Raw genomic sequence first — 16,352 nt, 5'->3', positions numbered from 1 at the left:
AAGTCTTTAGACTACAGAGAATAAATATTTAATTAATTTAAAAAAATAATATTTAAATTTTTCTTTACCATTTTTTTAATTGAATAAATATTTATTTGTTGTAGGTAAATGTTCTATTCGTACTATCTAAATAAATATTTATTAAAATTTCATAAATTCTTTTTTTAGCACAAATTTGCAATATTCTACCAAAATAATTCAAGCTTTGATATATCGTGATAATTCACGACAATTTATGGTTAAAATTTTAATTGTCATGAAACTGTAACAATTGCTAATTTATTATTGTAAAGATGCCATGTCATGAATTATTACGATATTATTTTCAAATATTTCTTTTTCTAAATTTGAAAGCTTGTTATACAGGATCTGGCTCAAATTTTATAAGTAATTGATGAAATTAATGCTTATTTTGAAAGCTTACATAAATCGTATAAATATTGTAGTATAAAATAGTTAAAATTAGTTAAAATAAGTTTGTTAGAATAAGTGTATTGATTGTGTGATGAAAACTATGTTGAAAAATGAAAAAAATTGCCAAAAATCACGCGTTTTTTTCATCAGACCGAGAACTTTTCGAACTACCCCCATACATATATACATATACATACAAAAAATTTTCATTTTTCGCGTTTCTGCTTTAAGTGAAAAGTTACATGATTAGTTCCCTGGACTGTAAGATGTCATAAGATCTCGACACTGTCTACATAAATAATACCGAGAAATCAGACAGTAGCAAATTGATGACAAATTTATTATTGACCATAATGATCCTTATTTTGACGAATAATTATAATTGTTTCTTAATAAATTTATATGTAAAAATCGAAGGATAATACAGAATTTTTTTTGACAACTAAATATAATTAAATTGTTTCAGAATCATGCATCTTACTATTAATTGAGTCATTTATTTCCCAGGCAAAATGAAATATTTATGTGAAACATTTTTTGTAATATTTCAATAAAATGTTTCAAAAATATTTTGAAAACATTTGTAAGACGTTTTAAAATATTCCACAAAGACATTTTTAAAATGTTGTACGTTTCATACAAAATTACTTAAATATTTCAAATTTTTCAATGAAACATTTTTTGAAAATATTTCTGAATATGATGTATGGATTACCTGTATCTTTATTCTTCTCATGAAGATCTATGGAAGGACTTTCACTCATGACTAAGTAAGGTGGCCTATGAATTTTACACCAAGGCCATTAAATTCTAAGCGATTTGCAAGCCTTCCAAAAAATCAATGGCTCCGTACTGATATATAAAAATAAATCGAATTCTTAAACAATCAACGATCTTTGACCATAATACACCTGCAATTTACGCCGCACGATACATTAATATTACTTATTAATTAGCAATTGTAAATTTTCCTTTAAATTTCCTAAAATACGACACGGTTGATCGTGTTTGGCAGCGAAACGCAAAATGTTCGATCCCGATCTCGACTGTGCATATTTCGCTCCGTGCACGCGGATTATTTAAACGTACTGATATCGGTATTTATCTCATCATGAGTACAGTGCGCACTGTACTAGTCCGAGAGGACATATGTACTTTAAATGATTCTTTGATGCACGTGGTATCCCAATTCTCAAGTGTTTTTCGTTCGTCGCATCGATAAATCCTTCCTATTCATCATCATTTAACAAGAACACGCGTACTCAGTGCTGATAAAAAAATTATCTCTGATTTAGAAAATGAAATTTATTTTTCAATTTAGTAAATAATTTAGTGCAATTTTATTAAATTATAAATAATTATAATATAAATTTAAACTATAATATGTGAGAATAAATCTAATTACATAATACAAATTATATTTAATTAAATTTACATAGAAATATTGAAACACTAATTAATTAAATTATATTTTTATGTAAATTTAAAATATATATTACATATTTATATTACAACTGTTACAATTGTAACCATCAATTGGAAAACATTCTATTTTATTTATTAAATTTATAGCATCTTTTAATTTTAAAATATACCGTTTTTCAAATGTATTATCTTTCTTCAGTCGATTCTATTTGAGTCGATTATTCGTTTTTCTTTCCGAAAATATATTATATCACTTATTGTCGTCAAATAATAAATTTGTTAAGATTAATAAGTTTTGGACGAGTTTTATGAAGGAAATAAAATTGCAAAATTGTATCATTTAAATTACAAAAATTACAAAAAATTTTTGTAATTTGTTTTATTTCGAGAGCACATTTGTTATATTATATATTGATCGTATCATTTAGTTAACTTTAAACGGATTTTTTTTACAAAAGTCAATAGAAAGTCTAAATGACTTTATTTTATCATCATAAAGGCCCAAATTATGATTTTTGTTACAAAATTCGATTTTTTTTTGTTTTATTAACATTAACTATAAGAATCAATATAGAGTCCTTTGTATTTTTGTTAATTTTTTGTATTATTGATCTTTATTGTGATTGGCCGATTTATTTACTCTACATTGCTAAAGCTTTTTTTAGGTGCTTTTAATCTGTGCGACGCATGAAAAATAATTGACGTACGTGCGTACAGTGATCTGAGTATCTATCAGTCAAAGTGCACATGTCCTCTCGGGTTTATTCAGTACGCATTGTACTTTAAACGTCTTACGCAGTGCAAGCGAGTGTGACAAGTACATGCACTGATAAGCAATAAGAAACATTCTTGATATACTTTCAAGTTTTTTTCTTATTGTATTTTTTTCCATCGTCTTCTTATGATTCTGCCAATCGCTGATGTTTCTTATCTTAAAATGCCGTGTTACATGCCCTGAAGCCTCTTTTTGTTGAGGCTTAGAGTATTTCGTTTCTGGTGAAATATAACATTAAAAGATTTTCGGGGTCGCTGATTTCGAATCCGAACTAAAAATTAAAAAATTCAAAATAGTTGAATCAATATGGGGGACGCAAATGCTAAAAATCTTTTGATTTTAACAAAATGTAATGTTAAAATATTTTCGGGGTCACTAATTTCGAATTTAAACTTAAAATTAAAAAATTGAAAATAGCTAAACTAATATAGTAGACGGAAATGATTAGAGTCTTTTGATTTTGGCGAAATGTAGCGTTAGGTCTGTTTTTGGCGTCGCTGATTTCGAAATTGTATCTAAAATTTGAAAATTTAAAATGGCTCGATATGGTAGACAGAAATGTTAAAAATCTTCCGATTTTAGTAAAATATAGAATTAAAGGATTTTCGGAATCGTTAATTTCGAATCCGGACCTAAAATTTGAAAATTCCAAATGGCTCAATTAATATAATAGACGGAAATGTTGAAAATTCTTCGATTTCAGCAAAATGTAGTATTAAAAGGTTTTTAGGAACGTTGATGCCAAATTTCCGAACTTAAAATTTAAAAATAGAAATTCAAATTTGAAAATTAAAAATGGCTAAGTCAATATGGCGGACCAAAATGTTAAAAATTCTCCGATTTCAGCGAAATGTGGTATTAAAGACATCTCAGGGAGCTAATGTCGAATCCAAACTTAAAATTTGAAAATAAGAACCCAAATTTAAAAATTCAAAATGGTTGAACCAATATGGCGGACGGTAATGCTAAAAGTCGGTTTTGGCGAAATGTAGCGTTAAATTTTTAGAGTCTCTGATTCTGAATACGAATTTGAAATTTGAAAATTCAAAATAGCTGAATCAATATAGAATAGAAAAATTAAAAATGGTTGATTCAATATAGCGGACGGAAATGAAAATGCCAAAGTCACTCGATTCTGGTGAAATATAGTGTTAAAGGTTTTCCGCTTTTACAACACCGATTATTCCGGAAAGTTTTCAGAAATGTTTCCTTTTACATTTCATGAATAACAATTCCGAAAGAGTTTTGCAATATGTCATATAAAGTGTTTTAATAGCCAAAATGTTTACTAATAACCTCCAAGACCATTTATTCGGTTGAAAGCTCCGAATTGAAAGCTCCAAAAGGAAAGTGGCTTAAGGGATGCATCGCAAAAATTGAAACTATGTGAATATGAAAGCGCATAAATTCTATGTATTTGATTTTTCAAATCGACTGTTATTAACACGTGGAGGGAGGGCAGCCCACTCAGACTTCATACAGAACAATTGGTTTCAACTAACAAAATAAACGAAAAAATTTTTTTGCGAATTTCTAGAGCGTATCAATAGCGCGTTGTTATAATATATAATTTATTCATGAAGATTTTGGTTCGTGCGTAATTACAAAAAAATAAACATTTTTGCCTTAAAACCTTAGTCGCTACATGATGTATCTATAATTTTCATTTTTATATAAAATATTATGCATTGTAATATTAATATTATTAAACATAAAATAGCCGAGACTGAGTGTCTTTTGAAAATAATATCAATATTGATAAAATCTCTTTTTTTTTACAAAGTGCCACAATACTGATAATTTTTTTAAACTAAAGGTATTTCTATACAAAATTTCTTGTATAAAACTAAAGTTAAATTCAGAAGACGCGTATGAAATATAACGTATACTATTGCTAGTTTCCTTTAATACATGCCTTCATGCTTCTAATATTAGGCTACTTGTAAATGTTAATAATTTTGTTTTATTGTTACACCCATTTTTTATAAATCAAGGCACATATTATTGAATTATTTTGAATGGATTTCCATCAAAATTATTTTCATTAAGAAACACAATAGAAATTTAGGAAATGATTAAATAATTTCAATCGAAATTCATGAGCTACAAGAATTTGTACGATTAACACACGAAGTATTATCTGCGCTCAGCTATTTTTTATGTCGATCCGATTAGATCGATCGGTAAAAAGTTTGCAGATATGTAACTTTCTGGAGAATATGGCGGGCGCATATTAAAGATATAGGTATGTATTATTTTCAAGAAATCATTAAAAATAACAATTTTTATATCATTATATTAATTTTTATATTTTATTTTATATAAATTGTTCTAATTATGTATATCTGAGTAATTTGTATAAAAATTGAGGATATCTAATTGATTTAAAATTTATTTAATTTTTTGTTTTTATCTCTCTCTCTCTCTCTTAATTATTACATAAAATATTGTTTGCTACAATCTGCAAATTTGATAAGGTCATAGAATTACGAATTAAATCTGGTTTTTAAAATATATTTTAATAAAACTAATAATTATTTGTTCAATTAATGTTGATTTAGATTCACAATTTAAAAGTTTTTCATTTAAAATTATAGCAAAGCATTTACAGCATAAGTTCATTAAATTATTTATGTTTTTGTTAGTCAATTTCAGAGACTATTTATAACAAAAATGTTTTGAGTGATTTGGTTATTTTAGATGATTTATTAACTGATAAATTTAACTGATATTTTATGTAAAGTCAAAACTTTAATCAAATTAGCATTACACCTAATCGACTAATAATACTGTTTGATCACGCAATTCAATAATCACTGTGTGCGCGCGCGCGCGTGTGTGTGTGTGTGTGTGTGTGTGAGTGACTGTATTGACATAATCGAATCAACTTAAGTAATCGGAACGCACTTGCTGCGGTTGGCTTCTGAATTAAACATATATAATAATAATTATTCAACTATTCTAAGTTCAATATCTTAAGCTCGACATATTTATGCTTATATTAGATAACCCAGATCGGAGAACAAATTAATTTTTATACACATACATGTGTATAAATATTCATTATATGTATTTATAATATGAGGACGATTTGTATTATCTACATATTTTACGTAATACGAATTTTTCGATGCATGTGTCGACGATCATCTTATCTCAGTGGAACAAGAGAGAGAACTTTCCACTAAGATAAAATTTCAATGATATTCTCATATCATTATACAGTTGGAGAATTTATATGAATTATTTTTACGGATAAAAAAAGGTATTTTTATCTCGGTATAAAGATTAAAAACGAAAAGAAAAAGTTGCATAAAGTTAGACAAATTAATAAATTATTGCACAATAAGTTATATTTATTCTTTTTGTTTTCATGTTTTTGTATCACGTTTTATTACAAAAAATTATTATTTTTTATTATAAACATTACTTCTTTTACTTCTTTTCATTTTAATTGCTCTGCAAATATTATAATTTAATTCAATCCTATTATTAATTTAATTAAATCTGAAATAAAAAAGTAGAAGTTCGGAAATCTTCTTCCCAGAAAGCAATTAGACACAATAAATCTGAAATAATAAATAAACACGAGTTGATTAGTTTCTTCATGTACAGTACAGAAGCTCGCAGCAACAATGCTTGCAGCAGTAACGTTTGCAATATTACTGCAATATTGCTATATAAACTAGAATCTTCGAAAAATATTAGGTTGTTTGGAAAGTAATTTCGTTTTTTCTTATGAAAATGAAAGACGATTTTCAATCAGACGCGTTTCATATGATCATGAACGGTCGAATTCGATAAATTTAATCTCTCAGCGATCTCACGAGTTATTATTCACCGGTTTGGATCAATTAATGCCTTTATTGTGTCTTCATCAGCTTCAACTGGCCTTCCAGAACGTGGTGCATCTTCAACATCAAAATTGCCGGATCAAAATTTTGCAAACCAGTTTTGGCACTGGCGTTCTGTCAATACATCTTCTCCATACACAGCGGATAATTTTTTCTTGCTTGAACAGCATTTTTACCTTTTCGATAGTATTAAAAAGTAAAATATGCCGAAAATGCTGCTTTTCACTTTCCATATTTGATAGGGCACCAACCAAAAACTACTGCGTAGAATCAATAGAACTTTTTTCACAAGCAAGCCTTGCTATATCAGCTGTCAAAATAAATATATAATGATTATGCGGCTTAAGTGTGAAGTTGGCTGTGAAAAAATACAATAAGTCCTCTGTTGGGAAAAAACAAAATTACTTTCCAAACAACCTAAATTAAACTGACAGTCAATTTTCTTCATTTTCGGTAGTAATAATTCGGTAATAATAATTTATAAACCAAGAATCATGATAAACTGATATTACTTTGCTTTATACAATGCAACTTGAAAATCGTTATCGGTTATAATAAACAAAGAATAAAAATGCACAAAAAAACATTTTCTATTTCAAATTTTTTTATTAAAGACTTGAAGAATTGCAATTACTTTTATTATCAAAACATGCCTTAAAATAAATACTGTGTAATTACATAAATGAATAACTTTTTAACAAATGCATGGATCTCCATTGATCCTCTTATTAATATGATTTTATCTCAACATCTGTTCTTTGCTCTATTCTAGTAACATTAAACTAATTACATCAACTTGTAGATAACATTTCTTATATACATAATTTCTAACTGCAGAGTGGGAAATACAGTGTTTCATTGAAAGATTTTATTGCTAACGCAAATAAAAAGATTTACACGTTAAATTGCTTTTGACAGTTCCAGCTTCGCGGTATGAACAGGTCCAGGTAGTAATTGGGATGAGGTGGACAGTTGTACCGGGCGTAGAATTCCATTGCGTACAAATTGACTAGGAGGCCGTTGCCGAAGCTCCAACCGAACCACATTATGACGTTGTTAAACTTGATGAAGAATATGGGCAAGCTTAAGGCGAAGAAAAAGATGAACATCATCGGATAGAACAAGCCGAAGCTGAACGCGAGTATGTACTCGTGGAAAATGGCGGAGACGAAGAATACAGCGATGATTGACAGCGTCCGATTGCGCGGCACCACAATCTCGTACATATCCTTATATATATATGTGTACAGCCAGTCGTGCACTACCACATTCCACTTGCGATAGAACGTGTGATAATTTGTGCTGTTCCACCAATCCTGTTACGTAAGCGATACAGCAATTCATGAAGCTATAGTTTACAAAAGTCGATAATCTAGAAAGATTCGGAAGCTTCCGGAAGTTATCGCAAATTCTTTCGTTTAAGGGAAATATCTTCCTCGCAGCTATTTCTCTTATAAAATTACTATGCAAATAAGTTATAGGGTCAATTCTGAACCCAAGGAAAATTCAAAGGTCAACACAAAATCAAAATGACTTTATCTTGATCTTTAACGTAAATAAACAGTCAAATTTTGTAATCAAAAAACATCATTTTAACTTTCATGATGTTAAAATAAAATTATTTTGATTAAGTTTTTCTGACTTGGTATATTTAAGCTTGGTATATATTTAATGCTTATATTAAAGCATTTGAGATATACTGCGATATAACTCTTAAAAGTAGATATATTTACTTGCATATCCTTTGTATAACTATTTTAAAAGATAGATGAAGACGCATATTTATTTACCTTGTAAAACAATCGGTCAGCAAATTGCAACATTTCCGCCCAAGCGTTCAACCACGACTGCAGCAAAAGGTATTGTCCAATGATAAAGTAGAGAAAGCCGGGAACACTAGAGTTAATGGCATTCATGATAAACCATTTTTGGTCCAAATATTGTGTACCGAATACGTGATAGACTGGTAATATAAAGCATTCCGAGACAAAGGTGAAATAAAGGATTGCTAGGCCCACTTCAATGAAATTTTGAATTACCACCTTCCACCTAATTCTTTTCGTTCTAAAATAATCAGTTAAGTTCGAATATAGATCTTCTTCTAAAGTTCTCTTAATATTAATTTAACATAACCAACAACAATACTATTAAATTGTCTTTTGTAGTACGATGAATTAAAAAATTTAATTACAGAATTATATTGAGAAAGTAAGGATTAAGAACATTTTGTTTATAAATTTTAGAAATGATCTTCAAAGTTTTTTTTAATTTTTAAGCCATATGAATTCAGTATAGTCCAAATAGAATTAAATTTAGTTCTCGATTAAATTTTATAATTATGTAAAAGTTATCTTTTTCATCGCACAGTTAAAATTTCAAATTAATTATTAATTTCCTAAAAAAGTGTTGAATAAAATATCTTTACCTAGGATACTCGTCGCGGTATACAAGAGTTGGTGCAAACAGGAAATATAGATATTGCGAGAATTTGGGGCAATTCGGTCGTGGAGTTTCAGTGTGAGGTTTGTATGACAAAAATCTGGGTGCTGTGCTTCTGACAAAGGCGTGACTTTTCATTGTCATACGTATCTAAACAAGCAAACATTGTTTTAAGTTGTAAAATTTTTATTCCGACATCTATTTTAATGTTGGAATAATAAAAAATATTCTATTATTCTATAAATTTATATGTGAATTATTCAAGTCATTTAAAATTAAATTACGTAAATGTTTTTAATAGAAAAAAATCTTATTAACACATTTTATTAATTTGTATTTTAAATGTATGCGATTGATTTACTGTGGCATATACTTTTCAAAAAGGATTTGAACTTTTTACTTCTAACATAATTCAAGACGTTTTAATCGCAGATTTTTAAAGATGCGTACTTGTTCAAATATAACGATCATATTGCAACCAATGGAAAGATTCGCGTCGAGCATCGCCTTAATAGAAAAAATAATAAAGAGAATTTGATACAATATAAACATTGATAGCCAGCTGTAATCCCACAATTTTTGGATGGAGGCTGCAAAAAGAAAAGATATAGTTAAATTATTTGAAGTAATTAATATTATTTAATATAAATTTCTTTAATCATTTAATATTATCTAATAGTCTTTATAATAATTTGTTCAATTATTTTTGCACTGTCATTATCGTATTATAATTTCTACTTAATTAATCAATTATTTTAACACAGAAAGAATTATTTAAAAAAATGAGATTTTATTTTATACTTATTTTAATCAAATTACTCTTCAAAAGATTTACTTCCAATTTTAAATTTCTCCAATAATTTAACTTATTGTTTAAATTAAACACATTTATCTAAAACTGAATTAAAAAAATTATTACATTTTGGCAATAATTGGAGTCGTTGGTGCGCCCAGAGGGTAAAAGTCACGTAGACACTGAGTGTCGAGGCTTGCATGAATGACCAAATGTAGAGGCACGTTGGAAATTTTGCGAAAAAAGTCCGTAATGTATTGGTACCAAGGCGGATCCTTTAAGAATCATTAATTAAGAAAGAAAAATTAGGCGGTAAGAATATACATTTTCATATATTTTAAGGATATGTTTCACGAAGCGATATTTAAGCGGTTTTCCCACGAAATGTTGACGACAACGAATGTTGTGACGATTTTACAATGGAAGCGAGTTAGATTCCTATTGCAAACTTACGTTCCTGTTTTCATGATATCGAATGCGACGGTGTTGATAAGCAGAATTATAAAGATCATTACGAACAGATTGTATATCGCACGAAAATGCGAGATCTTCAAGAGATCAGTGAATATTGAGTTTCTTTCGAGAAACTCCTTATCCGGCAACGCATCTGTCTTGCTAGATTTCCTAGAGAATTAACGGAAATGCAAATATGATTAACGTGTTACAAATATATTTATTGATAAATACATCTTACAACAGATATATTTTATTGATATTTTGCAAATTCTTTAAGTTTGCATGCGTACATTCTTACGTTAATAGTAACTTTATGAATGCATTCAATAACACAATTGTTCACCGAGTGGCTAAATAACAGTCGAATGTAATTGGTTCTTATTTTTATCCAATATTTGTCTTAAGATTAGCTTCTCAATTATGTTATAGAATCGTAATGTACTTTATTGGATGTTACACTTTTAATATAATAATTTTTATATCAAAGCATGAAGATATAAGAATTACTTAATAAAAGTTTTATTTTATTTGAACTTTGAACTTTATGATACAATGATTTAAAAAAAATAGATCTAAGCAACAATGTTGCAATATCTTTCACGTTGATATTTTTTGCTTAAAATTGTTATATACTATCGAATATTTTTAAATCTATCTACTTTATTTGTACCTTTATTTGTATCATGTATTTTTATGAGTATTTGCTGTTCGAAGCTTTTTCTCTGATTTTGTCATTTCTCACCTTTTGTCACGATATTTGTCCATGTATAAGAATTCCCCATTCTTTGTCAAAGGCATCCGTATCTTCTGCAGAATCTCAGACATCATGTCATCAACACGGTTGTTAACGTATTCCGAAACATCCTCTCTTATTTCCTGCAAAGAAATACGCCTTACAACAAATAATACATCAGAAAGCCACATTTCTCTCACGAAATCGAATATTCACAGTTTAAGCTTTTATTATAGACTTCACTACACGCTTTTTTGATGGCAAATGATATTAATTCGATACATTTAGTCAAATATATTTTGTCGCACCTGTATTTTTTTCCGCAATACGTCGGCGTTCACTTCATGTAAAATATCTGTAAATATCGCGTTTTCATTGTCTGCTGAAAAGAAAAATACATGTGTAGACTCTGTTGCGTTTTAATCAATCCAATCAATTTTGTCTGAAATTATTAATAATACAAAAAAATGTTTTAAATGAAAGTGAAATGATTTCAAAGGAAACGTATTTTAGTTACAATATTTTTTTTACCGCAAAGGCAGTAAAAAGATAGACATGAAGAGATAATTTCCATTTTTTTAATGAAATATTATATAATTGTTTTATTTAATATAATTCCATTAATTACTCTGAATACAAAATTAACTATTAAAATAGAGATAAGAGCAGAGATAAAAAGTAAAAGTAAAAAAGTATATAATTTTCACTTTTTTTTTAAAGCAACAATATCTCATTATTTTGTGCATAAAAATATTAAGTTACAGTTATAAAAAAAATTAATAATTTACAAATATTTTATATTTCGTATTAAAGTTGACTAAAATAAAGTATAAAATATCTCATAAACTATTGATTTTTCAATATCAGTATTTTTTACTTTATCAGTATTAGAATTGCCAAGCGTCTTATGATTAATCGAGCCGTTTACTTACCATGTTTATCTTTTTCGTGAAAGCTCGTGTCACCAGTATCTTTAACATTCATAATTTCTATAACAATAACTCAATGACTAAATGGAAATTTCGGTCTTAAGGAAACTTTTCTCCGAGAATATTACACTCTCTAAGTAACTCTATGTTAAGTTCTGAGTTACGTGATTTGCGGGAATCCTCTCAGAAAGTTAATAACTCTGTACTAGTTCATAAGGACTTTGATTGTTATGGATCTTCAATAAATTTTCAAACATTTTCAATCATAATATTCGCGATCAACACCGTCACGCATGTGTTGCTATTATTTTTTGATTAGCAATTTTAATGTTAATTTTCTTTTAGATTTCCTTTCGTTTAGAATTTACGCGATCTAACAGTGTTTGGCGAGATACAAACTGCAAATCCCAGCATGATCTCGATTGTGGACTATCTGTTCCGCAGGGCGCTATCTAAACTGCCTGATCGTGTTTATCTAGCATGAGTACGTACGCACTGATTATGTCCTAGTGGCACACGTGTCTTCGGCTAATAGATTCTTAGATAATGCGATACATATTTTCGTGTGTTGTACTGAGTAATTTTCTTACTATATTACTTATTGTTTAAATTTAGAAAAACACGCGCCTTCACGCATGTGCTATAATAAGAGAAAATCTCTCTCTCTCTCTCTCTCTCTCTCTCTCTCTCTCTCTCTTTCTCTCTGATTTAGACAAATACATTATCTTTAAATTTATTAAATTTCATATAACTTTTTAATTAAATAGATTTTATGATGTTAATATCTATGTATTTAAAAGATTAAAATTTGAAATATATAATATAAAAACAGAATAAAATTGAAATATATTTTATATATGAATATTACTATATTATATGCTATAAATAAAAAAATAAGTACTTTTATAATTGTAGATCGTCAATTTAAAAATAGTTGTTTATAAATTTTATAAATTTTAAAAATTTATTTAAAAAATTTTTTATGTTTAATTTTAGAATATCTCATTTTTTCATTGCATTATTTTTTTTCAGTCGATTTTACTTCAGATGATCTTGTCTCTCTGTAAAAACATATTACGTCACTTATCAGTTAAATAGTAAATTTATTGAAATTAAAATGTTTCTGACGTTATATGAAACAAACAAGATTGCAGAGTCATATCCTTTCTTCAAGTACACTTTACTTCGAAATCTTAATTGTTTAATTACGAAGATACACGACAATGAAAGCATTAATGTTGTGATAAACGGCTGTTCCCCTCAACAAGAAAAGTTTCGACGTCTTGAATCATTTTATTATAAAACGGTTGGCTGTCTCAAAGATACGAGACGATCTAATTACGCTTTATTACATATTTATTTTTCATATCTTCAAATTTATTTCATTTTTGTCGAATTTTGTTGTAGTCTCGTTCTTCTAAACTAATTCATTGTCGGATTTGGCAACTCGCGCGCGAATGTTAGTTAACAATATATGAATTGCAGATATAACATGCGTACAATTCATAACAACTTCGTCCAAGTTACTATATTTAGATAGTTCTTATGATAAAGCTGACCTTAAACCTTTTCTGTGACGCGGTGCGAACGTATGCAACAAGTATATATATTTGCTATGATAAGTTGGATAAACGCTAAAGCAGTTTTCGCTTTGAAAATTTTATTTGTTACTCGTTTTATCTATAATTTTTACACACATTTATACATATAATATATTAATATTATTATATTATTTATAATTTTTATTAACATAAATATTATGATAGGGAAAAGTGAGTGAATTGTGCACACTTAAGGGAAATTTATTGTCCTGGAATGGTTTTCCAAATTCAAAGCGATATAAGTATAGAAATAGAAACTATAAACTCTTTCTTCTCCCATTACGTATTCTTATATTGAACAGATTTTTATTTAATAAGGTTGTATTTGGCAAAAAGAAAAAACGGAAAAGCGAAAAGAATTCTCGCGCGTTGAGCAACTGTGCACATGGATTGAGTAATTGTGCGCAAAATAAAAGCCGTAGGAAATGAATGAATTATAGAATGAATATATTATAAAATGTTGACAAAAAGACAGAAAATATATTTATTATATTGCAATATAAATATATATATTAAATACATTTTAAATATATATTAGGTCTACAAATAGTTCTGACCTCTCTTTTTACAGAAAATTGATATTTATTTATAAAAAACCAAAGTACATATCAGTCTTAAATATAATCTCCATCACTTTCGACACACTTCTGCCATCTCTCGGGTAGCTGGCGAATTCCTGCTCGAAAGAATAATGGTGATTTTAATTTAAGGGTACTTCAGATATTTGAATCTGTAGGGGTCATATTTGGAGAATAAGCTGCATGAATTTCCCAGCTCAAAGTAAAGATTAAAGGCCGCAGCAGAGACCTATTCTATAGAAAAGAAGAATTTCTATTGATTGATTCCCTTATGCACTATGCATTATGCGTTATGCAAGAGTCTGTGCTGCACTCATAATTCTTTGGTTGCTATCGCCGAATGAGGTCGTGCGCTATCGTGCAGCAGTATCACTTGACGAGTTCCCTGGCCGGTATAGGATTGTTTTTGTTCGATTTCGTCACTTAAACGCGTCATTGTTGTTGACAATGTTCAGATGTTACAGTTTCCCCAGGTTTTAGCAACTCAAAGTATAGTAAAACTTTTATATCACACCAAATACATAATAATACTTTTTTCGAGTGAATATTCCGTTTTGCAATTGACGTTGATGGTTTTTCATGATGAACCAATGATTTTTTTCATTTAGGATTCTCGTATAGGATCTATTTCTTATCACAATTACAATTTTAAACAGAAAATCCTTCTGCTTAAATCTTGATAACAAACAAACTGTTTTAGTGTCTCGCTTTGTTTTCTGAGCTGAGCACGTATGGAACCCAACAACCAGTCTTCTGTCTTCTTCCCAGGTTCTGCAATCGATGAGGAATCGCTTATTGAGTAACACCCGGTTGTTCAGTAAGCTTCTTTTGTGTTTGACAAGGATTTTCTTGCAATAGCTGATCCAATTCTCGTCTTTAACTTTTTTTGATATTCCCGTACGATATTGATCAGAAAGATTGAAATTATCTGTCCGAAACTTTTTGTATTATCTTTTGCATGTACTTTCAGACATCGCATTTTTTCCTAAAGCGGAACAAATCATTTCTTTCGCTTCGACACTTCTTTTTAATTGAAAAACGAATAGATACAATATCTCACGTGATTATCGGACGACGTTGTGCTCACTTTAAGGTTTGTGAGATTAGACGATTGTCGTCTAGCAAGGTTTCCATAGTTTTTTTAATCATAAAAGTTGGTATTACGAATCCCCAAAGTAGCGGGAAAAAGATTTGAATTTATAGTAAAGTTACAGTTGATTAATTCGGAGAGAACTTATTTGTTGACCTAATAGTTTGTATAAAGAAACAATGTGGAGTTCTTAAAATTAGACTTAAATGTTTAATTAAAAGTTAAAACGTAATTGATATACAAAAATTTATGTGTATGTGCAGCGTGCGTGAGTGAGATATTGATGTAGTGATGTGTCAATGTGACACGTAAATCATTTGTGTATAAGTCCTATATTCGATATGACTAATCGTCTTTAGGATCCTCTTAAGGACATTTGCAGAACTTCGTGTTGATCAAATAATGTTTTCATTAACTGAGTAAATTTCATGCATTAATTATCATTGTTGTTCACTAAATGTAACAACTGAATGTAATAACAAGGATAAATAAAACATCATGCGCATCATGCGTACAACAAAATCCATTTATCAGGAATGTGTTATCAGGTACTTACAAATCAATATAACGTAGAAAAATTCGAATTAATTTATTTCAATAATCTTTCAAACTTCTATACACTACTTTAAATTACATTGACAAATCAGAAGAGAAAACATTTTCTCGTCAGCCATGACAAATATCACTTCAAGTCCTGGTAAAAAATTTTTCATACATGAATATGTATAAACATACATAAACACGCATCAATATTCATAAACATGTATAATTATATATGAACATGTATGGATATATTTCATATATAATTATACGTATTTATGAATATTTATGCGTGTTTGTGTATGTTTATACATATTTATACATATTCATGTACGAACATTTTTTTATCGGAGTGTGTTTTGAGTTATGCATGAAGCGCATGATGTATGATTCTTCTTTATAGTTCTGAATAATAAAGAAGGATAACATTTTCCTTCGTTCTACTACAGAATACACGCGACATAAAAGTTATGAGGTATACAATATATATAATGTATGATCGTCTGACCTGCGTCGGCTGTCACACTAATCAAACTATTAGAGTGCGCTAAAGTTAAAATTAATTAAAATTTTGGTGTTTAATTTTTCCATATCAGACCCAACTGAAAAATATTTAAAAAAAGCTTTATAATATGACATATAATAATATAAAATATAAATTAACATAATTTTTATAATACAATAGAGTACTACAGTAATTGTAAAATCTAAAAATTGTCATAACA

The 16,352-nt window shown here is 28.5% G+C and overlaps 2 protein-coding genes across 2 annotated transcripts in view; both read right to left on the bottom strand.

Moving 5' to 3' along the window:
- The window catches only part of LOC108750932 (sterol O-acyltransferase 1-like), a 7,907-nt gene extending 6,563 nt beyond the window's left edge, over positions 1–1,344 (bottom strand). Inside the window, 1 exon segment of the mRNA XM_018490809.1 lies at positions 1,130–1,344. Within this exon segment, the coding sequence (XP_018346311.1) occupies positions 1,130–1,178 (49 nt within the window). The 5' untranslated portion in view covers positions 1,179–1,344.
- Positions 1,345–7,312: 5,968 nt separating this feature from the next.
- Positions 7,313–11,988, bottom strand: LOC108750933 (sterol O-acyltransferase 1-like). Its single transcript, XM_018490810.1, is given in 10 exon segments — positions 7,313–7,443; positions 7,446–7,784; positions 8,259–8,532; positions 8,894–9,057; positions 9,358–9,497; positions 9,827–9,975; positions 10,154–10,324; positions 10,899–11,032; positions 11,198–11,268; positions 11,822–11,988. Coding segments are annotated over 10 exon segments (1,569 nt in total). The 5' UTR covers positions 11,874–11,988; the 3' UTR covers positions 7,313–7,368.
- Between the last annotated feature and the right edge of the window lie 4,364 nt (positions 11,989–16,352).

The sequence above is a fragment of the Trachymyrmex septentrionalis genome, unplaced genomic scaffold (assembly GCF_001594115.1).
Source record: "Trachymyrmex septentrionalis isolate Tsep2-gDNA-1 unplaced genomic scaffold, Tsep1.0 scaffold388, whole genome shotgun sequence".
Classification (NCBI taxonomy): Eukaryota; Metazoa; Arthropoda; class Insecta; order Hymenoptera; family Formicidae; genus Trachymyrmex; species Trachymyrmex septentrionalis.
Note: the sequence above shows the minus strand (reverse complement) of the source record. Positions and strands in the feature narration are given on the sequence as shown.